The sequence below is a fragment of the Hemitrygon akajei genome, chromosome 7 (genome assembly GCF_048418815.1).
Source record: "Hemitrygon akajei chromosome 7, sHemAka1.3, whole genome shotgun sequence".
In the NCBI taxonomy this organism is placed as follows: domain Eukaryota; kingdom Metazoa; phylum Chordata; class Chondrichthyes; order Myliobatiformes; family Dasyatidae; genus Hemitrygon; species Hemitrygon akajei.
In genome coordinates this window covers 110,456,646-110,481,264 of record NC_133130.1, presented here as the reverse complement: position 1 = coordinate 110,481,264, position 24,619 = coordinate 110,456,646, and the positions used below count along the sequence as shown (strand labels likewise).

The window sequence follows — 24,619 nt, the reverse complement described above, 5'->3', positions numbered from 1 at the left end:
CTCATCACCAACACCAATGGGACTGCCAACAGAGAGGAGAAGGAGGAGGAGGTCAAGGCCTACTGCCAGGCAAGTAACTTCTTTCTGAACAAGGCAAAGGAGATGGTTATTGACTTAAGGAAAACCCATACATTACTCTATACATCAGTGCACAGCAGTGGAAACTGTGAGCAGTTTCAAACCCCTGGGAGTCCACATCTCACACAACCTCCCCTGGTCCCAGAGCACATCCCACACAGTCAGGAAAGCTCACCAAAGCCTCTACTTTCTGAGCAGACTGAAGAGAGCCGGACGATGCACATCAATACAACCTTCCACAGATGGGCAGTTAACATGCTACGTCACTCAGTGGTACTGTGTTCATATAACTTCTCAGAATTTAACCCCTTGTGATATTCTCAAAGTCCTCCCATGTATTCTTGTGCCAGGTAGTGAAATGAAATCCAAATCTCCTGGCATGTCAGTAGTTTACAGTGATCAGTTAATCAGACCTAGCAGGAGAATTTGGAAATAGCCAAGATCAAAATGAGAAGGTCAGACTGGTGAGATAGCTACCTGGGGCAGCCACCCGATGGAAGTTGTGAGGTATAGCTGTTGAGTACTGGGCCTAGCTTCGCTCATATACTCAGTAGTCATTTTATCAGGTACATCTCATTAAGGCAAATATCTAATCAGCCAATCATGTGGCAGCAATCTATGCATAAAAGTATGCAGACATGGTCAAGAGGTTCAGTGTTGCTCAGACCAAACATCAGGATGGGGAAGAAACGTGATCTAAGTGACTTTGATCATGGAATGATTGTTGGTGCCAGATGGGGTGGTTTGAGTATCTCAGAAACTGCTGATCTCCAGGGGTTTTCATACAACGGTCTCTGGAGTTTACAGAGAATGGTGCGAGAAACCAAAACATTCTGTGAGCGGTAGTTCTGTGGGAGAACTACTGGGAGTGCGCCTTGTGAATGAGAGATGCTAGAGGAGAAAGGCCAAACTGGTTCAAGCTGACAGGAAGGTGACGGTAACTCAGATAACAGTGGAGTACAGAAGAGCATCTCTGAAAGCACAACATGTCGAATCTTGAAGTGGATGGGCTACATCAGCAGAAGACCACAAACATAGACTTTATTAACATACTAAGTTCAGGAGGTACATAATGAAGTGGCTGAGGCAGCTGCTTTTTCATGCATGATGTAGATTCTGATAATTCCAGTTTATTGGTCTAAATCTCAGACATTTAAAATATAGTCAGGTGGGGAAAGTATGATTTACTTGGATATTCTGATGTGAAATCTGTCTCAAATATATTTTGATATAACTGTGTTTCATCTATCTACAGGTACACTGTCATCCAGAAGAAATGAGAATGCTGAATGTAGATGGGGCAAATGGTATAGGTGCACTGAAACTCAAGGAATTAGAGCCTTACCTTGAGGAAAAACTAAAATTAAAGTTATGTAATGATGGTACAACTGGTAAACTCAACTACCTCTGTGGAGCCGACTTTGTAAAAGTTCAACAAAAGCCACCTCAAGGCAAGTTTTATTTGAAACACTTTATACACGTTTACAGGAATGCACCATTCAATCCATCATGTTTTTAACAATCAGCAATCAAAACTGCAGAGGCTGCATGTCCGAAATGAAATCAAAGTGACGTCATTACCCTGCAAGCCAGGCAGCATCTGTAGGGAGGGAGTGCGTAACATTTTGGATCTTCCACAGGTGTGTTTTAGGTTGCAAAAAAGAGGAGTGGAGAGAACTTGAGATGGGATCCTTGTGGTGCCATCTACTTAAAGGTGCAGGAATATGAGTCTCTTTTGCCTCTTGCGCCTGTTTTCCCTGGTGTTTAGGGCAGCGAAGGTCCTCCCTCTCTGGCGGCTTCCTCCTTCATGTCCGCAGCTTCCAGGAAGATGGGTAGAAAAAGGAAAACAGCCAGAAGATAGCTACGAGGTACAGAACATAGCAGGTTTTGTAAATCTAAAGTAAAGGAGGTCAGTTTATTGTCACATGTGTCCATGCATATGTGCAATCACAGGCACGTTGCATCAGATAAGCAGCATTCACAAGAAAACCTTAAATTAAATATAAATAGTACACAATCTTTACAAGAAAATACAATTATAACAAAACAAAGTCCCTTTTAGTGCAAAGTATGTGCACAAAATGGTCAACAGATCAGTGGAGGGTGATAAACTGAGTTAATGTTACAGGCAGATTATCTTGCATCAGAACTGGTCAGTCCACATACAAATAAGGAAGGCTGGTTATTCGAAAATGGTTGAGTTCATTATAACTTCTAGCTATCCTCCTTCACCTACCCCCACTTTTTTATTCTGGCAGCTTCCCCTTCCTTTCCAGTCCTGAAGAAGGGTCTCGGCCTGAAACGTTCAACTGTTTATTCATTTCCATGGGTGCTGCCCGCCCTGCTGAGTTCCTCCAGTATTTTGTGTGTGTTGGTTTGGATTTCCAGCATCTGCAGAATTTCTTCCTATCACTGATGAAAGGCTTACAGCTTTATATCGAACAGGCTTTTCACTGCTGCCTTTCTTAAGGAAGGGGACTATGAATACAGTTCCTTGAAAGTGCTGTCACAGGTAGGGTCATAAAGAGAGCCTTTGACCTTCATAAATCAGAGTATTGAGTACAGGAGTTGGGATGTTATGTTAAAGTTGTATATGGTGTAGGTGAGGCTTAATTTGGAGTATTGTGTGCAGTTCTGGTCACCTACCTGCAGGAAAGAAATCAGTAGTATTGAAGGAGTTGGAGAAACTTTTCAAGGATTTTTCTGGGACTGAAGACCTGAGTTACAGGGAAAAGTTGAATAGGTTAGGAATTTATGCCCTGGAGCGTTGGAGAATGAGGGGAGATTTGATAGGGGTATACAAGATTATGAGGGGTGTAGTCAGGGCAAATGCAGACAGGCTTTTTCCACTGAGGTTGTGCGAGACTAGAACTAGAGGTCATGGGTTAAGGGTGAAAGGAGAAATGTTTAAGGGGAACACGAGGGGGAATTTCTTCACTCAGATGTTGGTGAGACTAGAACGAGCTGCCAGTGCAAATGATGGATGCAGATGTGATTTCGACATCTAAGCCAAGTTTGAATAGGGACATGGACAGGACATGTATGGAGGGCTATGGTTCGGCAGTGGGTCGATGAGACTCGGCACAGTAATAGCTTGGCATGGACTTGATGGGCTGAGTGGCCTATTTCTGAGCTTCATTGCTTTAAGACTATGACTCAATGAGTGCTATGCTCCAGCTAACAGGTACTCGTAAAAATGTTGTATCTCAGTAACTATTATATACATTCCTCTCTTATGCTTTTGAAAGGGTGAATTTTGGCAGTCTTTAGTTTTTGGTTTTAGTTATCATGAACTTGCACTATCTGTTCTGTATGCTTTTGTCGTAAGTGATCCTTAGATGACATAATTGAGAAAAGATGTTCTATCTAATAGCAGCTCTATCACTAGAATACGTTAACAGCCGTATTTCTAATTGCTGCAGGCTTAGATATGAAGACAAATGAACGCTGTTGCTCATTTGATGGTGATGCAGACAGAATTGTATACTACTATACTGATGAATCCAATCATTTCCACCTTCTCGATGGTGATAAGATTGCAACGTTAATTACTACATTTTTAAAAGAGCTTCTTGCCAAGGTAAAACTTTTGGTCTATACAAAAACATCCTCTCCATCAGGGAGAACAATCAGAAAAGTTGGACTCTATTTCTCTGTTCTCTCCACAGATGTCGCCAGTGTTGTATGTTAACAACCTTTTCTGGTTTTACTTCAGATTTTCTGTTTCTGCTCTCCTTCTGGTTTTAATATTTACCTCATCTTTGTATACAAACAACAAGGCATGAAATTCTCTCTGTATTTGGGTGTCATTAATTCTGAAATCAAGCCCTATATTTACATGATTAATTCTTTAATTTGCCTATAGTTTATTCAACTTGAGGACTAACTGCAGACAGAAAGCACTGCCTCATGTCACATTTGTATGAGGAGCAACTGAAAAAAACAAGTGGCCGTGGGTGAATGGAAAAATTCTGCATGATCTACAACAGACCTTGAAAGCTAAATGCAATTCCATCAAGAATGTGGGAAATGGAAAAAAAAATCTCACAAAATTACAGAAGAAATTAGTTTTGAAACCAGCAGGGCCTGAAGAAATTAACCCAGACACATGAGGCAAGAACGATAGCAGCAGGATAGAGGAATGGAAGATCACTAACTAAAAATGGAGCTGTTAGCTTAGCGGGTAGCATGATGCTATTATAGCTCAGGGTGTCGGAGTTGGATTCCGACGCTGTCTGTAAGGAGTTTGTATGTCCTCCCTGTGAATGCATTGATTTGCCCCGGGTGCTCTGGCTTCCTCCCAACAGTCCAAAGGCATACTGGTTAGTAGGTGAATTGATCATTGTAAATTGTCCTGTGATTAATTAAGAGGTGGGAAGCTGGGCCTGCACTCTGCTGTATCTCTAAATAAATAAATACACTGCAGGACACTAAAAGGGCTGAATCTGCTAAGGAACTCTTAACTACAACTCTAAAATAGAACCCGAGCGTTTTTACCAACTTGAGGAAAGACTAACTGCAGCTGATGAAAACTGAGTTACATTTCTAAAGTCGTTACTAACTAGAAACTGGAAGCATATTTAATGTTCAAATGTCCAGAATGCTTCACAGGTGTCAACAGATAAGCTTTTCTATCAGAGCACGAGGTACCTCAGCATCAGCTTAAAGTGGAGGCATTATGGGACTTGTACTGTTTAGGCTCAGCCCTCACACAGAGATGATGGTGCAAGAACAAGATGGGTTCAGAGTGTAACATTATGGCATAATTATTACACATTCTTTGTATCATTGTAAAGAAATATGTCACAATGTTGTTAAGCTATAGGAATTTGTGTTGGGATAATGATGAGAAGCACTTGGCTCACTATTATCAGCAAATCTGTGATAACACAAAGAGAATATTACAGTTTTGCCGAGGTGTACTGTAGCAGATCTAAGAACAGGTGTGCTGGCATTGAAGAGGGTCCAGAAGAGGTTCATGAAAATGACCCAAAGAATGAAAGGCTCTGGTATAACTATGATGGCTCTGGGCCTGTATTTGCCGGAGTTTAGAAGAGTGAGGAGGGGATCTCATTCAAACCTATCGAGTATTGAAAGGCCTCGGTAGAATGGAGGTGAGAAGATGTTTCCAATAATGGGCAAGTCTAGGACCACCTTTAAAACAGAGATGAGTAAGAATTTAGTTAGCCAGAGGGTGGTGAATTTGTGGAATTTGTTGCCATTGACAGTTGTGCAGGCTAATTCATTGGGTATATTTAAAGCGTAAGTTTCTTGCTTAGTAAGGGCATCAAAGGTTATGGGGAGAAGGCAAGAAAATGGGGTTGAGAGGGATAATAAATTAGCCATGATGGAATGGCGGAGCAGACTCGTTAGGTTGAATGTACTAATTCTGCTCTTAGATCTTACGGAGTGGAGATCTGATTGTCAGTGATTTCATCAAACACTTCGAGAGTTCTTGAGAAGTGCACAAAGTCACCTGATGTGACTTTTTTAGTCTCTCTCTTGAATAATCCAGGCAAGGGACTTCCTGTGAAATTCTGAAGGATCAACAACTTAATTCATGATTTCAGCTGGATTACAAGGATATCTGAGGAATTTGGAGAAATACCAGGGAAAATTACAAGAAGATGTTGTCAAAGTAAGTGCAGAGGAAAGCAAACGGCAGGACAGTTTCGTCGTGATATCCATTTCATCTTTTCTGTTGCTCAGACTGCATTCACCCGAGCACATGCTCTGTTAAGTTGAGCTCGTAAATTCTGTCCATTATCCCAATTTCTTCTGTATTTCTAGTTAGTTCAGAGTGGGCTTGGGAACCAAATTGACTATTAGTCTCGCTTTGATTGGATAAACATTTTGATCAAATTGAATGACTTGTGGCATATAAGAAGCCTTTCCACCATCTATACTTCTCTGAGAATCATCACTTTACCATGTTTCAGTCAAAAATGATCCAATCTAGACCTCAATGGTGGGGCTGGCAGAGGATAATGACACATCACAAAGGCAGTAAAGACAGAGGAAGGCTGCAGCTGTGAAGGGTCCCCAGCTGCCTTGTGTGCCAAGCCACTGGACCCTAACCCCGATCTGTCAAGGACTGTGTGGTGGCTGTCCATGCATCATCCTCCCCACATCAAAGTGTGGAGATTCATCAGTACTGGAATAACTCCTTAGGAGAACATCATGCTTGACTTGAGTGATTGCACTATTGCTACTACTATAATGAGCCGGTGAGGGGTACAATGGAACACTCTTCACTTGCCTACATTAATATTGCTCCAATTCTCGACGCTCAACACCATCCACACAAAGCAGCTGCTTGATTGGCACCCCATCCACCACACTGAATGTGCACTCCCTGCAGTGTATACCTTCTCCAAACAAGTCCATAGTCATGTTCGTCTAGCATTCCAGCAGCATTTATCAAACATTGAGAAGGACAGGTTAACACTACAACCTGAAGGCATAATGATGGAGAGAAGCATTTTGAGATGTTGGTGATGAAACCTATCCGCTCTTGCCTGAGAAGTGACTTGGATCCACTCCAACTTGCCTACTAGAGCAACAGGTCCACAGCAGATGCCATTTCATTAACAAATTTCATGACACATGCTGGTGATAATAAACCTGATTCTGATTTACTCAACCCTGGATCTTGACAACCAAGATGCATACACCAGGATGTTCTTTATTGTCTACAGCTCAGCATTCAGTACCATCAATCCCATCTACATTCTCAACCCTCAGGCTCTTGAACTCAGAACTTTATTACCTTCATAACTTCTTCAGTTCTTGTTGAGCTCCCATTGAACTAAACTCCATTCAATTTCACTTGCCCTTTCATTGAAATGTTCCCACAATCTATGAACTTACTTTCAAGGACTCTTCATTCGATGTTCTCAAGATTTATTGCTTATTTATTATTATTATTTCTTTTGTACTTGCACAGTTTGTTGTCTTTTGCACAATGGTTGGCTGCCTACGTTGGTGTGGTCTTTCACTGATTTTGTTATGGTTGTTATTCTATGGATTTATTGAGTATGCCCACAAGAAGATTAATCTCAGGGTTGTATATGGTGACATATGTACTTTGATAATAAATATACTTTGATGTTACTGGATTTAGGAATGTATCAACAGTTCTTCAATATTGCTGATTGTAAGTCTTAGAACTCCCCATTCTAGAGCCCCAGGAGCACCTTCACCAAGAAGGGCAGCAGTACTCAAGAAACTCTGCATGTTCCCAAGGGCTTTTAAGGATGGGATTTCAGACGCTGGAAGCTAAACTTGTTTCACATCAGCCTCCAGTCAGATTAATTCTTCAGAGAATGACAAATGAAATTAGTTTGTGAAGAAATTTGTGATTTGTGAAACCTAACTTGAAGAGGACAGCTGCTGCCAAAAATGCCTCCTATGCCCTTGATACTTTGTAGTGATGAGGGACTTCAGCAAAATAAATACAAGCTAACATTCTGTTGTTATTGCGTTCACTCCTGAATGAAACAGAGGTAGGGTCTTGAAGGAGTGAGTTCCATCCAGTTTTAAGTGCAGGTTTTGATCAACCCTCAATTTTGCTGAAAACAACTGAAGTTTAAGTTGTTTATATAAATGTCACATAATTAAGGTACCACAATTACAGACCAGATAATGAATTTTAATTGTTTTCTTCTTTCTTAGGCAGATTTAGACCTTCAGATAGCAGTGGTACAGACTGCCTATGCAAATGGGAGCTCAACGAGATACATTGAAGAAGTTATGAAGGTAATAAAGTTCTGAGTTTGGATTCTTCCTCAATTCTTGCTATTTTTAAAAATTACTTATAATGGCAACATAGTGCAGCCAGTAAAGTCACTAGCCCCCATTCCTGTCCTTGGATGCTGTCTGTGTGGAGTTCCCATTCCCGCACAGACAGTTCCCTGGCCCCGATCAGCTCATTTTCACTCTGTGTGTCCAATCCCCATACACTTCTATCACCCTTCAGGAAGGCCTTAAAGCTCTCCATTTCTTTCGAGACAACAGACCTAACCAGTTCACTTTCAACACCACCTTCCTCCGTCTGCAGAACTAGTCCTCACACTCAACAATTTCTCTTTTGACTCCTCCAACTTTCTCCAAACCCCAGCTAGCCTCCCCACGTGGAATAGTCCATGTTCTAAGCTTTCCCTGGTAATGCTCCCCAACTCTGTGCTATACTGACAACTACGTTAGTGCTGCTTCATGCACCTTTGCTGAGCTTGTCAATATCATCCACTGCAACTTCTACACTACCCTCAAACATACTTGGTCCATCTCTGACACCTTTCCCCCCTTTCTCAATCTCTCTGACTCCTCTGGAGATACTGTCTACTGATATCATTTATATACCTTCTGACTCTCACAGCTATCTTCCCACCCTGTCATTTGTAAAAATGATATTCCCTTTTCTCAGTTCCTTTGCCCCCACTGCATCTGTACTCAGCTTGAGGCTTTCCATTTGAGAACATCTGAGATATCCTCCTCCTCCAAAGAGTGGGGTTTCCGTTCCTCTACCAGTGATGTTCCCCTACTTGCATCTCTTCCATTTCCTGGACATCTATGCTCACCCCCACTTCCTGCCGCCATAACAGTGATAGAGTTCGTCGTGTCCCTACCTACCTCCCCATGAAGCTCCACGTTGAATATATCATTCACCATAGCTTGTGCTGTCTTCTATGGGATCCTACCACTAAACACATCTTTACCTCACCCTACCCACCCCCCATATTCCCGCTTTCCACAGGGATCACACGCTCTGTGATTCCTTTATCCCTCCCCACTGATCTCCCTCCTGGACTTGTACCTGCAAGCAGGACAAGTGCTACACCTGCCCCCTTCATCTTCTCCCTCACCACCGTTCAGGGCCCAACAGTCCTTCTGAGTAAGACAATTTACCTACAAGTCTGTTGGGGTTACCTATTGTATCTGGTTGCTCTTGGTGCGGCAGCCTGTACGCCAGTGAGACCCAGTGTAGATTGGGGGACTGCTTTGTTCTATCCGCAACTGGCATGACCTGCTGGTGGCCAACCATTTTAATCCCACTCCCCATTCCCATTCTGAAATGGCAGTCCATGGACTCCTCTGTTGCCATGATGAAGCCAATCTCAGTCTGGAGATGCAACACTTCATTGGTAGTCGCCAAACCTGACGGCATCAACATCGACTTCTCCAACTCCTGGTAATTTCTGCCCTCCCCCCCCCCCCCCCCATTTCAGTTCTCCATTTCTGCTCCCTTCTTGTCCTTTCTCTCCTCTTCGCCTGCCTGTCACCTTCTAGTGTCCTTCCTCTCCTTTCTCCAACAGTTTATTCTCCTCCCCTATCAGATTCCTCCTTTACCCTTCCCACCTGTTACCTCCCAGCTTCTCATTTCATGGGAGGGGGGTAGGCAGAGGTGATGAGAGTAAATTGGGATTGGTGTAAATGGATGCCTGCAGGTCAGAGAGCACAAGAACCTGTTTCCTTCAGTAACATCACTTTAATGTGTAATTCTATCAAAAAAAAAGAGTCAAAGGCAGAGCAAATCAAGTTCATACATATAGAATGCTGGAGGAACTCCGCAGGTCAGGCAGACTCTATGGAAAAGAGTGAACAGTCAATTCTTCAGGACAAATCTAGTTAAGAATGTAGAAGAGCTTCCCTTTGCTAATTTTTAATGTGTATGCTTGTGTTTCTTTAGGTTCCTGTACACTGTGTGAATACGGGTGTGAAATTTTTACATCATAAAGCGCAGGAATTTGACATTGGCGTTTACTTTGAAGCAAATGGCCACGGCACTGTAAGTGATCGGAAAGCTCATCTCCTTTTGTGCCAATGTATGTAACTTTCAAGATATTTGGAGCTGAGAAATTTGTGTCATACAACAGGCCAAATTTATGACTTTTTAAAAAAAAATTATACAGGTGTCCCCCATTTCTCGAACGTTCACTTTATGACAACTCACTGTTACGAAAGACCTACCGTGTATTAGTACCTGTTTTCGATAACCAAAGAGGATTTTCACTTTTACAAAAAAAAGACGCCTGCTTTATACATGTGTTTACCCCAAGAAAGACTACAATGACAATGAAGCCTTGTGAGGGCAGTTGTTTGCGCATGCGTGTATGTGCATAGGCGTGTACATGCACATGCGTGTACGTGCTGATTTTTTTTCTCCAAATCGATTTTGTCTTGCTGTCTTCCCAATATTGATAAGTGAAACTACACCGTACCTACAATATTTCTACTTTATATAGGGTGTATACTTATCATATAATTCCTGCTTTTACTACATGTTAGTGTTATTTTAGGTTTTATGTGTTATTTGGTAGGTTATTTTTTGGGTCTGGGAACGCTCAAAAATTTTTCCCATATAAATTAATGGTAATTGCTTCTTTGCTTTATGACATTTTGGATTACAAACAGTTTCATAGGAACGCTCTACCTTAGGATTGCGAGGGAAACCTGTATTTCAAATTCTAGCGAATATGGCATTGGAGTGATACATTGCACAGGATGGTAATTACACATTTCAATAAATGAAATCATGGACTGGGCACAGGACTGGTCTCTTTCCCTGACAAATTTATGCCAAGAGAAAGGTGTATGGTCAGTTGAGAAGGATAAAACAAATTGGCTGTCTAATATCCACGGCAGAATGTTAAAATATTCTATAGTGCTTACAAAGAGAATAATTTCCATTTTAATTTAATTTGTGCTTGCTGTGATATGAAAAACACCCCTTACTTCCTGCACAGAATATTTTAACTATTTTGGAAACCTCAAAGCATCAGATGATAATAAACCTTGAATCTTCACTATCGATGGGCTGAACTTGCTGAGAGTAATAGTAGATCTGTGCAAAAGCGTGTTTAACCACAGTGGAATTAATCCCATTAAAACTGCTGCTGTTTGTTGGGAGTTTGTGTGGGTTTCCTCTGGGTGCTCCCATTTCCTTACACAATCCAAAGAGGCACCGATTGGTAGGATAATTGCTCATTGTAAATTGTCCAATGATTAAGCTAGGGTTAAATTGGGGGAAGGCTGGGCAGTGTGGCTCCAAGGGCCAGAATGGCCTATTCCACACTCTATCTCAATAAATAAGTGAACAAACAAATAGAAAAGCTGCCGTTCAGAATACCTGAATGACATTATAGATTATAAAAGCATAAGCGCGAGAGATTTCACCGATGCCTGAAATCCAGAATAACACACACAAAATGCTGGAGGCTCTTAGCAAGTCAGGGGTCATCTATTGTGAGGAATAAACAGTCAATGTTTTTGGCCAAGGTCCTTAGTCTTGGCCCAAAACATCAGCTCTTTTTATTCCTCTCCATAGATGCTACCTGACCAGCGTTTTGTGTGTGGTACTCAGGTTATAAAAGCAAATGTGTTCTTTTGTTAAAAAAATCAAAAAGAACATTGCAAACTCTAACTCAGTCCATCACAAAGTGGAATTATGCATTTGGGAAGTAAATAAGATATCTTGGCACTGAAATGGAGTGTCATAGTCTGCCTAATGGAAAGGATAGATTTAAAGTGCTGTACCTGGAATTGAAAGCGACAGTTTCAGTAGAACCACGCCAAGCAAATCTGCAACGTCCTGTCTTCTTTATCCCTGCTTAAGGTCCTCTTCAGTAAGACAGCTGAGAAGAAAATCAGGCAGATGGTCCAAGAAAAAAGCCAAAACGGTGCAGCTAAAATGCTTGAAAATACCATGGACCTAATTAACCAGGTATGTAAAAACTCGGTAATAAAATAGGTTGTGAATTGCTAAATGGCTGTCATGTCAAGCTAGAGATGAAAGGAATTCAAAAGGAGCCCAGACTGCCATGTCTCCTCGATGTACAGAAGCTGCTAGCATTCACTTGCAGCAGCCTAACAGGGAGCTCAGGATGGTGACAAGCTAAGATGGTGATCTTGTGGAAAGAATTATGGTTGCAGCACAGGAAGAGGTCATTTGGATCACCTTATCTGCTAAGTCTCGAGTAGAGCACGTGTCTGTTTCACCCACTGGCCCATTTTATACAGTCTTGTAAATTTCCGCTGGTGTATATATCCACTTTGTTCATGGCCATAACGAGCTTCCTTCCACCAAGAATCTACCTGTTTCAGCCAAGTCTCTCTTCCTGATGCAAAGTGCGAAAAGATATAAAATGGCTTTGCTTGGGAAAATCTACCTTGGTATTTGAAGATCTCAGCCTTTAGTCTATGAAGTGCACTTATTAATATTATTAATTACAGACAGTTGGTGATGCCATATCAGACCTGTTGACAATAGAGGCTATCCTGTCCATCAAAGGCTTAACGATTCTGCAGTGGGATTGCATTTACACTGACCTTCCTAACAGACAATTGAAAGTAAAGGTGAGCCCGTACTTTACGCTATATTAATTTAATAGATCAGGGGTTTTGAAGGGTTGTGAGAATATGGGGACATTGTTAAGCAAAGGAGTTCAGGGTATTCAGTGAGGTCCAGTGGCTGCACTTTTGGATCCTGATACCAACAGTGTGGGTGCGGGGCTTGGAAACGTGAGAGCGTGAACTGGGCTGACACTTCATTTCAGAGTCAATGGAGATGTGAACTCTCAGGCAGGGCTTTCAATGACTGCTTTCTGATGGTAGGGGTCTCACTTCACTTTGTTGTTTCAGATTATTTAGTTGTTGCCCCTTTTCCATGAGAAACATGGTGCGTAAATTTTCAGAAACTCGCCATACCATTACAGTAAATTAGCTTTAAAAATGACTCGATGGGCCAAATGACCTAATTCTACTCTTATGATCTTATCAGGGATGTTTGAGCATTGCCAGATGTGGCACTGTAGTGTAGTGGTTAGTACAACGCTTTACAGTACAGGTGACCTGGATTCAGTTCCCAACGCTCCCTGTAAGCAGTTTGTACCTTCTCCTTGTGACCACGTGGGTTTCCTCCCAGTGCTCTGGTTTCCTCCTAAGACATAATGGTTGGTAGGTTAGTTGGTCATTGTAAATTATCCTGTGATTAGGCTAGGATTAAATTGGAGGATTGCTGGCTGGAGCAGCTCAATAAATAAATATCTGTGATCAAAGGTCAATCCAAAATGTAGTGGAGGGAATTTCAACTAGAATCCACGTGGAATAAGGTGGATTGGGAACATATGCCAAGGAAGGTGATGGGTGTCAGGGGAAGCAGGTGTGGTTAACTGCAAACAGAAACAAGAGGAAAGCAGGTGAACAATAGAGAAGAGAAACACATCTCAGAGGGTGGCTATTTCTGAATTAACCTGGTACTCAAAAGCAAGGTTTCCTTCTCTTCTCTATATCTGCTTAGCTAGGACCATGGAGAATTCAGGCAGGATAGTTGAATGATCCTCCTGCAGGGGGACTGCCAGTGTTCCTGACCACGACAACTGTGACAGGTGCATCCAGCTGCAGCTTCTAACAAACTGCAGTAAAGGTTTGGAGCTGGAACTGGATGAACTCCAGATCATTCGGGAGACTGAGGGTCTGATAGATAGAGAGGTAGTTACACCCAAGGTGCAGGACACAGGAAACTGTGTGACAGTCAGGAAGGGGAAAGGGGTTAAGGAGCCAGTGCAGAGTACCCCTGTGGCCATCCCCCTCAACAACAGGTATATCACTTTGGATACTGCTGGGAGCGGGGAGGTGGGGGTTGAGAGATGACCTAACAGAGGAAAGTCACAGGGGTCAGGTCTCTGGCACTGAGTCTGCCTCTGTGACTTAGAAGGGAAAGGGGATAGAATAGAAGAAGCCCACTGTTGTGATCAGGGATTTGTTAGTTAGGGGATCGGATAGGAGGTTCCATGGGTGAGAACGAGATTCCCGGATGGTGTGTTGCCTCCCAGTTGCCAGGGTCTGGGATATCTTGGATTGTGTCCTCAGCTTTCTTAAGTGGGAGTGTGAACTGCCAGAAGTCGTGGTCCATGTAGTTACCAATGACGTGGGTGGGACAAGTGATTAGGTTCTGCATAGGGATTTCAGGGAATTGGGTGCCAAGTTAAAAGGCAGGATCCCAGGGTTGCAAACGCAGGATTGCTACCCATGCCACGGGCTAGTGAGGCCAGAACTAGGTAAGATTATACAGTTTCATACATGGCTAAGGAGGGCATAAAATATTTGGATCACTGGGCTCTCTTCCAGAGAAGGTGGGACCTGTGCAGAAAGGACGGTTTGCACCTGAACTGGAGAGGGACTGAGGTACTAGCAGGAAGGTTTGTTAATGCTGCATGGTGGGGTTTGAACTAGAGCTGCAGAGGGTTGGGAACCGGAGTGCCAGTGCAGTTAGTGGAGGCAGATGTTGGTAAGACCTCAGACCAAGTTAAGAATGTAAAGGTTGAGCATGGTGTGACACAATTGAAAAGGGTGAATATAGGACTGAAGGTGCATCTGAATGCTTGCAGTATTCGGAATAAGGTACAGTAGATGAACGTGAAGCACAGTTGCAGATTGGCAGGTACAATGGTGCTAGAAAGTTTGTGAACTTTTGTAGAATTTTGTGATCAGTTCTTCATGTAAGTCATAAAACTAGATGGAGAACCCAATTAAATAAATAACACAAAAACCATTATACTTGTTCATTCATTTATTGAGAACAATAATATAATATTACATGCATTTGTTGGAAAAAGTGTGTGAACCTCTGGGGTAATGCCTTCTACAAAAGCTATTTGGAATCAGGTGTTTCTATCGATGCGATTGGAGATGTGGGTTGTAGAGGCACCCTACCCAAACAAAAAGACACACAAAGGCAGAGCCTGCTCTTCTCAAGAAAGATCTGTTTATGTGCACCATGCCTCGATCAGAACAACTTTCAGAGGATCTTGGAAGAAAAATTGTAGAGATGCATGAAGCTGGAAAAGGATACAGAAGCATTTCTAAAGACATGAGAGTTCACGGTAAGAGAAATTGTCTACAAATGGAGGAAATTTAGTACTGTTCCTACTCTCCTAGGAGTGGGCATCCTGCTGCTGAAGGAGGTGAAAGAGGACCCAAGGGTAACAGCAAAAGATCTGCAGAAATCTCTAGAACTTGCTGAAGTCTCTGTTCATCTGTCCACTATAAGAAAGACCCTGAACGAGAATGGTGTTTGTGGAAGGACACCACAGAGGAAACCACTGTTCTCCAAAAAGACATTACTGCACAGCTTAAGTTTGCAAAAGACCACCTGGATGTTTTACAATGCTTCTGGTTCAATGTTCTGTGGACAGATGAGACAAAAGTTGAACTTTTTGGCAGAAATGCACATTGCTATATTTGGAGAAAAATACCAAAACCTCATCCCAACTGTGAAGCATGGTGGAAGGAGCATCATGGTTTGGGCTGCTTTGCTGCCTCAGGACCTGGATATCTTGCAATCATTGAGGGTACAATGAATTCAAAATTGAATCGAGACATTTTACAGGAGAATGTCAGGGTAGCAGTCCATCACTTGAAGCTTAATAGAAGTTGGATAATGCAACAAGACAATGATCCAAAATCAACAACAGAATGGTTTAAAAAGAAGAAAATGTGTGTTTTGGAATGGCTGAGTCAAAGTCCTGACCTTAACCCTATAGAAATGTTGTGGAAGGACCTGTAGTAAGCAGTTCATGCAAGGAAGCACACCAACATCCCAGTCTTGAAGTAGTTGCATAAGGAGGGATGGTCTAAAATTCCCCTAAGCTGATGTTCAGGACTGATCAACAGTTACCAGAAATGTTTGGTTGAAGTTATTGCTGTACAAGGGGGTCACACCAGTTACTGAAAGCAAAGATTCAATATGTTTTCCAACAACTACATGTAATATTGGATCATTTTTCTTAATAACTAAATAAATGAACAAATATAATTTTTTGTGATTTATTTAATTGGGCTCTTTTCATCTAGTTTTAGGACTTGCATGAGGATCTGATCACATGAGACAGTGAGAGTAGGAATGGAATGAGGTGGAGGATAAATGCATGGCTGAGGGATTGGAGCTGGGGGCAGGGATTCAAGTTTCTGGATCATTGGGACCTCTTTTGGGGCAGGTGTGACCTGTACAAAAAGGACGGGTTGCACTTGAATCCTAGGGGGACCAATATCCTGGCAGGGAGATTTGCTCAGGCTACTCGGGAGACTTTAAACTGGAATGGTTGGGGGGTGGGAATCAAATTGAAGAGACTAGGAGAGAGGAGGTTAGTTCACAAATAGAGAAAGCTAGTAGACAGTGTGTGAGGGAGGATAGGCAGGTTATAGAGAAGAAGAGCACTCAAACCGAAGATGTAGGGAAGAAAGAAGGAAAAGATAATGAAGTTGTTTGCACCATTAGGGATACACAGAGAGTAAGAGGTGGAGAGTTTCTTAAATGCATCTATTTTAATGCTAGGAGCATTGTAAGAAAGGTGGATGAGCTTAGAGCATGGATTGATACCTGGAAATATGATGTTGTAGCAATTAGGGAAACATGGTTGCAGGAGGGGTGTGATTGGCAACTAAATATTCCTGGATTTCGTTGCTTCCAGTGTGATAGAATCGGAGGGGCAAGAGGGGGAGGTGTTGCATTGCTTGTCAGAGAAAATATTACAGTGGTGTTTTGGCAGGATAAGTTAGAGGGCTCCTCTAGGGAGACTATGTGGGTGGAATTGAGGAATGGGAAAGGTGTAGTTACACTTATAGGGGTGTATTATTGACCACCTAATGGGGAGTGAGAATTGGAGGAGCAAATATGTAAAGAGATAGCAGATATTTGTAGTAAGCACAAGGCTGTGATTGTGGGAGATTTTAATTTTCCACACATAGACTGGGAAGCCCATTCTGTAAAAGGGCTGGATGGTTTGGAGTTTGTAAAATGTGTGCAAGATTGTTTTTTGCAGCAATACATAGAGGAACCGACTAGAGAAGGGGCAGTGTTGGATCTCCCGTTAGGGAATGAGATAGGTCAGGTGACAGAGGTATGTGTTGGGGAGCACTTCGGGTCCAGTGATCACAATGCCATTAGTTTCAATATAATTACGGAGAAGGATAGGACTTGACCCAGGGTTGAGATTTTTGATTGGAGAAAGGCTAACTTTGAGGAGATGCGAAAGGAGTTAGAAGGAGTGGATTGGGACAATTTGTTTTATGGGAAGGATGTAATAGAGAAATGGAGATCATTTAAAGTGAAATTTTGAGGGTACAGAATCTTTATGTTCCTGTTAGGATGAAAGGAAAGGTTAAAAGTTTGAGAGAGACATGGTTTTCAAGGGATATTGGAAACTTGGTTTGGAAAAAAGAGATCTACAATAAATATAGGCAGCATGGAGTAAATGAGGTGCTCAAGGAATATGAAGAATGTAAAAAGAATCTTAAGAAAGAAATTAGAAAAGCTAAAAGAAGATATGAGGTTGCTTTGGCAAGTAAGGAGAAAATAAATCCAAAGGGTTTTTACAGTTATGTTAATAGCAAAAGGATAGTGAGAGATAAAACTGGTCCCTTAGAGAATCAGAGTGGACAGCTATGTGTGGAGCCAAAAGAGATGGGGGAGATTTTGAACAATTTCTTTTCTTCGGTATTCACTAAGGAGAAGGATATTGAATTGTGTAAGGTAAGGGAAACAAGTAGGGTAGTTATGGAAACTATGATGATTAGAAAGAGGAAGTACTGGCACTTTTAAAGAATATAAAAGTGGATAAGTTTCCGGGTCCTGACAGGATATTCCCTAGGACCTTGAGGGAAGTTAGTGTAGAAATAGCAGGGGCTCTGACAGAAATATTTCAAATGTCATTAGAAACAGGGATGGTGCTGGAGGATTGACGTAGTGCTCACGTGGTTCCATTGTTTAAAAAGGGTTCTAAGAGTAGACGTAGCAATTATAAGCCTGTAAGTTTGACGTCAGTGGTGGGTAAATTAATGGAAAGTATTCTTAGAGATGGTATATATAATTATTTGGATGGACAGGGTCTGATTAGGAACAGTCAACATGGATTTGTGCAGGGAAGGTCATGTTTGACAAATCTTTTTGAATTTTTTGAAGAGGTTACGAGGAAAGTTGACGAGGGTAAAGCAGTGGATGTTTTCTATATGGACTTCAGTAAGGCCTTTGACAAGGTTCCACACAGAATGTTAGTTAGGAAGGTTCAATCGTTAGGTATTAATATTGAAGTAGTGAAATGGTTTCAACAATGGCTGTATGGGAGATGCCAGGCAGTAGTGGTGGATAACTGTTAGTCAGGTTGGAGGCTGGTGACTAGTGGTGTGCCTCAGGGATCTGTACTGGGTCCAATGTTGTTTGTCATATACAGTAATGATCTGGATGGTGGGGTGGTAAATTGAATTAGTAAGTATGCAGATGATACTAAGATAGGTGGTGTTGTGGATAATGAAGTAGGTTTTCAAAGCTTGCAGAGAGCTTTAGGCCAGTTAGAAGAGTGGGCTGAAAGATGGCAGATGGAGTTTAATGCTGATAAGTGTGAGGTGCTACATTTTGGTAAGAGTAATCAAAATAGGACGTACATGGTAAATGGTAGGGCATTGAAAAATGCAGTAGAACAGAGTGATCTAGGAATAATGGTGCATAGTTCTCTGAAGGTGGAATCTCATGTGGATAGGGTGGTGAAGAAAGCTTTTGCTATGCTGTCCTTTATAAATCAGAGTATTGAGTATAGGAGTTGGGATGTAATGTTGAAATTGTACAAGGCATTGGTAAGGCCAGATTTGGAGTATTGTGTACAGTTCTGGTCACCAAATTATAGGAAAGATGTCAACAAAATAGAGGGAGCACAGAGAAGATTTACTAGAATGTTACCTGGGTTTCAGCACCCAAGTTACAGAGAAAGGTTGAACAAGTTAGGTCTTTATTCTTTGGAGTGTAGAAGGTTGAGGGGGGACTTGATAGAGGTATTTAAAATTATGACGGGGATAGATAGAGTTGACGTGGTTAAGCTTTTTCCATTGAGAGTAGGGGAGATTCAAACAAGGGGACATAAGTTGAGAGTTCGGGGACAAAAGTTTAGGGGTAACACGAGGGGGAACATTTTTACTCAGAGTGGTAGCTGTGTGGAACGACCTTTCAGTAGAAGTGGTACAGGCAGGTTCGATATTGTCATTTAAAGTAAAATTGGATCAGTATATGGACAGGAAAAGAATGGAGGGTTATGGGCTGAGTGCAGGTCGGTGGGACTAGGTGAGAGTAAGTGTTCGGCACGGACCAGAAGGGTCAAGATAGCCTGTTTCCATGCTATAATTGTTATATGGTTATATATTTTAGGTCATATTTATGCAGAAATAGAGAAAATTGTACAGGGTTCACAAAGTTTCTAGCACCATTGTATGATGTTGTAGGCATCACTGAATCTTGGCTGAAAGATTATAGATGGGAGCTTAATGTCCAATGATACATATTGGAAAGATGGGCAGGAAGGCAGAGGGGTTGGCGTTGCTTTTTGGTAAAAAAAAATGAAATCAAATTATTAGAAAGATGTGACATGGGGTTGGAAGAAGTTGGACCATTGTAGATAGAGCTATGGAACTGCAAGGGTAAAAAGACCCTGATGGGGATTGTATACAGCCAATTCGCATCAGGACAGACAACAGTTCATACTGTATCATCCCCCTCCCCCAGTACGGCAATGAAGGATCAGCCTAGAATCATGTGCTCAAGTATTGCAGTGTGCTGCTGAGCCAAGCTGAGCAGTTTGTTCGGTAAAGACTAGTTTATTCTTGATATGCTGTATTATGGGCTGCTGTAAACATCAGTCTCCAGGTTGTTATAACAATGTTGACAATAAGAGAATGCAAAAAGTAACTCGTTCAAAAATGATCAGAGTTTTTGTATCACACCTTAGTCAAAGCTCAGTTAGCTTCCTTAACTTGGAGCCTTGTTTTCCACTGAGGTTTGGCTACAAGTTGAAAGCGGGAGTCTTTCCCGCCCCCCCAACCGCATTGGTATTAAATTCCCATGTTCCAAACATTGCTGTGTGTTTTGCCTTCTATGAGGTATTGGATCGACAAGTGATTACCACCGTGGACGCTGGAAGAAGAGCACTGTCGCCTCCAGGGCTGCAGCAAAACATTGATGCTCTGGTGGTGAGATACAATCTGTCGCGAGCCTTTGTGCGGCCGTCAGGTACAGAAGATGTGGTCAGAGTATATGCGGAAGCTGATACTCAGGTAAGTTTGATACTAAAATAAGTAGCTCCAATGCAAAAGATAGTAGAATTGGATGAAAATTAGTGACCTCGTTCTGCCATTTCATTACTGGGGTTCTCCTTTCCCTAGTTTGTGTAACCAGCTTCCCCCCCGCAGCTCTGGAAGGTCATATTCGGTCTTCATTTAGGCTTGATATCTGGGACACAGCATTAATTGTGACTGAGATATGTTCTCCTAAATTCGGGTAGGCACATGAAGCATTCAGACTATCTGAACAAAATGATTATCCATAAATCAGGTAAATTTAGAGCAGCCTCAAGTCAACAGTTTTTGCAATGAGTAAACTGTCAATTAGATTGTCAGTACTCTTTGTGAAAGCTCTCTGTAAGTACCAACTTGAATCCATTGTTCATTGTACAATCCTGAGCAGAGGTTTGGTTTAATCAAATGAAGCTTCTGACTGATTCTTCTATATTGGAAAAGTAGGATTTAAGAAACAGTTGCTAGCAGAAACCTTATAGAACTCATCATCCTTACCGAAGATTAGCCTGGAACTGAACACATCAAGTAATTATCTAACTACTTGCTGTATTTATAGACAATAGACAATAGGTCCAGAAGTAGACCATTCGGCCCTTCGAGCCTGCACCGCCATTTTGAGATCATGGCTGATCAATTACTATCAATACCCTGTTCCTGCCTTGTCCCATATCCCTTGATTCCCCTATCCATAAGATACCTATCTAGCTCCTTCTTGAAAGCATCCAGAGAATTGACCACCACTACCTTCCGAGGCAGTGCATTCCAGACCCCCACAACTCTCTGGGAGAAGAAGTTTTTCCTTAACTCTGTCCTAAATGACCTACCCCTTATTCTCAAACCATGCCCTCTGGTACTGGACTCTCCCAGCATCTGGAACATATGTCCTGCCTCTATCTTGTCCAATCCTTTAATAATCTTATATGTTTCAATCAGATCCCCTCTCAATCTCCTTAATTCCAGCGTGTACAAGCCCAGTCTCTCTAACCTTTCTGCGTAAGACAGTCCAGACATCCCAGGAATTAACCTCGTGAATCTACGCTGCACTTCCTCTACAGCCAGGATGTCCTTCCTTAACCCTGGAGACCAAAACTGTACACAATACTCCAGGTGTGGTCTCACCAGGGCTCTGTACAAATGCAAGAGGATTTCCTTGCTCTTGTACTCAATTCCCTTTGTAATAAAGGCCAACATTCCATTAGCCTTCTTCACTGCCTGCTGCACTTGCTCATTCACCTTCAGTGACTGATGAACAAGGACTCCGAGATCTCTTTGTATTTCTCCCTTACCCAACTCTACACCGTTCAGATAATAATCTGCCTTCCTGTTCTTACTCCCAAAGTGGATAACCTCACACTTATTCACATTAAACGCCATCTGCCAAGTATCTGCCCACTCACCCAGCCTATCCAAGACACCCTGAATTCTCCTAACATCCTCATCACATGTCACACTGCCACCCAGCTTAGTATCATCAGCAAATTTGCTGATGTTATTTTCTATGCCTTCATCCAAATCGTTAACGTAAATGGTAAACAGCTGTGGTCCCAATGCCGAGCCCTGTGGCACCCCACTAGTCACCACCTGCCATTCCGAGAAACACCCATTCACCGCTACCCTTTGCTTTCTATCTGCCAACCAGTTTTCTATCCATGTCAATGCCTTCCCTCCGATGCCCTGAGCTTTGATTTTACCCACCAATCTTCTATGTGGGACCTTATCAAATGCCTTCTGAAAATCGAGGTACACTACATCCACTGGATCTCCCTGTCTAACTTTCTGGTTACATCCTCGAAAAACTCCAACAGATTAGTCAAGCATGATTTACCCTTGGTAAATCCATGCTGGCTCGGCTCAATCCTATCACTGCTATCTAGATATGCCACTATTTCATCCTTAATAATGGACTGACTGTGAACTTGAACTGGTAGTCAAATTAAGATCACAGATGGTCTTTTACCATGGAATGATGTGCTCTGGATCCCTCTACCAACCACTTGGCCCAACCATTAATAATGCCTGGATGAACGGAGGGAATTTCTATTGGACAGAATGTCATTTTTTTGAATGTCAGAATAAAGTAAATGGCTTTTCTCCATGTAGACCATAGAATAATTCCATCTCATAATCTGGAAGTAACTTTGCTGAGAAGAATTCTCAACAAAGCTATTTTAGCTGCAGAAGCACCATTGAATTTGATTATGATTGCTGTGGAGTGCACCCAATTGTATTTAAATGTGCTAAAGATAATTCTCCACTTCACTGTCGGTGACTTGTTACTAAGTATGAAGTTAAGAGTTCTCAGTTGAATAATATTTCTCACCTGCTTATAAAGTGTAATTTATTGCAGGCAAATGCAGACACTTTGGCGTATGAAGTGAGCCTCTTGGTGTACAAAATGGCTGGAGGAGTGGGAGAGGAACCCAAATTGCTGCGTTAAGAGAAAGTGATGAAGTGATTTTGTACTGCGTGCTCTGGGTGCAACTTTATATTAACACTACATTTAGGTACTGGTGGTGGCTGATGAGAATTCCTGATACCTTTCAAAACTAAATTTGCAGATTCTGCTTATTACAGAATAGTATTAGAGCTCTCATTTTTTAAAAATCCTAATTACAAATATCTGCATGTAAGAATACAGCAAGGGAATAACAGTCTAAAATTCAGCAAGCTTCTACTTACAGAATGTACTTAAATTCTCACAAACTGGTAGTTTAAGAATTGAGGTAAGTCAGAATGAAATGTGAATAGCTTCTTGATGCTCACAAGATAATTTTTTAAAGCTTCCTTTAATTAGGTGGGAGAAAGATACAAAATTTGGTTTACCATTGTAGGGATACTATGGCTCTTGGTGAAAGAACACACTCGTATACCATATGTACATTTTCTAAGTTCAGAAATCACATTAGATTTATTTTGATAGTTAAACTTGTGTGTGTTTATATAGTAAAATTGCCATAAGGAGGGTGTTGTAGGTGGGCAGAAGAACAAACTAAAAATGATTCTAGTATATTACAAACTAGTTATCATGTAAACTATTTCTGCCTTATTTTTATTCCCTTGCTCTCAAATGAATGGGTTATTAAAAATGGACTAAAGCTGTAAGTTGGGTACTAGTTTACATTAATTACAAGGTGCCTTTTCTGAAAATAAGTAATTGTTCTAGTTTCTGCCTGTAAATGTTATTTTCTAACAAGTAGACAGAAACCAGTTGCAAGCACCGAATGATTGCAAAGCAACTTAGCGGTTAGCTAGACGCTGGTACAACTCGGGGTGTCGGAGTTAGGATTTTATTTCCAATGTCCTTCCCGCGGAATGAGTGGTTTTCTCCAGGTCCTCTGGTTTCTACCGACGGTGCAAAGTACCATTTAATTGCAGGTTAATTGATCATTTTAAATTGTCCCGTGATGAGTTCAGGGTGTTTAATTGGGAGTTGCTGAGTAGTGTGGCTTAAAGGACCAGAACGCCCTATTCCACACAGTATTGCTAAATTGAATAAACCTAGAGTTCTTTAATAAATGTAATCATGCTGTGATGAAAGCAATTTTCCTATCCCATGGGGACTTTTTTGCTCAGTTATCATGAAAGCTTTTGATTTCCTTAGATCTTGTTGTTCTAAACCTCAAAATCAAAACAGCTTTTGAAGTAAATCATCATTGAACTCGACATTTTTAATAACGTGGTTTAACTGAATAAAGCCATCACTTTTCCATGGTGGCTCTCAGTTGCTGGTGTTTATTTAGTGAAAGATTACAACTGAAGATTTCACAGTTCCTCATCAAACTGCTGTAATAAAGATTAAACAAGTGTAATTTTGTCTTACTATGTTTATAATGAAGTTATGCATTCTGTAAAAAAAAGTTAATAATTTTACCTTATTCTGTGTAATTGCCTCAATTAAATGTGAATTTCTCTGCAACAGACTATGGCTGTCCACAAGACCAAAAGGAGTTGGGTCTGTCTTTGTCTTAATCTTTAATGCAGTAGTCCATCAAAAACTATGTAGTTACCTGAGAATCCTCATCTTCTGCCATCACATCCCTCTGGTGCTCCTCCCCCTTCCCTTTCTTCCATGGCCTTCTAACCTCTGCTATCTCTAATTGACTTCCCAGCTCCTTCCTTCACCCCTTCCCCCTCCCCTCACAGTTTAACCTTGTCACCTACTACCTTGTACTTTTTCCTCCCCCACCACCACCACCTTCTCCCAAAGATGCTGCCTGGCCTGTATGTTCCTCCAGCATTTTGTGTATATTACTTTGATTTCCAACATCTGCAGATTTTCTCTTGTTTGTGGCCTTATAGTACATTATGCGCTTGGGTATCAGGCAAACACAGTCATATCTGCAAGAGCTGGTATTCCATACCCAAGGGTACCTGCAATGCTGAAATTTAAAGTGTAGTGGAAAGTAACAGGAATTATACTGTACCA

The 24,619-nt window shown here is 41.7% G+C and overlaps 1 protein-coding gene across 6 annotated transcripts in view; it reads left to right on the top strand.

Annotated features, from left to right (window-relative positions):
- Positions 1-24,114, top strand: part of pgm3 (phosphoglucomutase 3) — a 52,258-nt gene extending 28,144 nt beyond the window's left edge. For all 6 annotated transcript variants that reach the window (XM_073051719.1, XM_073051716.1, XM_073051718.1 and 3 more), the window contains exons 6-13: positions 1,334-1,529; positions 3,501-3,658; positions 7,753-7,836; positions 9,767-9,865; positions 11,693-11,800; positions 12,310-12,432; positions 19,999-20,172; positions 22,541-24,114. In XM_073051719.1, coding sequence (XP_072907820.1) covers positions 1,334-1,529; positions 3,501-3,658; positions 7,753-7,836; positions 9,767-9,865; positions 11,693-11,800; positions 12,310-12,432; positions 19,999-20,172; positions 22,541-22,630 — 1,032 coding nt within the window. In that variant the 3' untranslated portion in view covers positions 22,631-24,114. The remainder of the gene's footprint in view (positions 1-1,333; positions 1,530-3,500; positions 3,659-7,752; positions 7,837-9,766; positions 9,866-11,692; positions 11,801-12,309; positions 12,433-19,998; positions 20,173-22,540) is intronic.
- Positions 24,115-24,619: the final 505 nt, after the last annotated feature.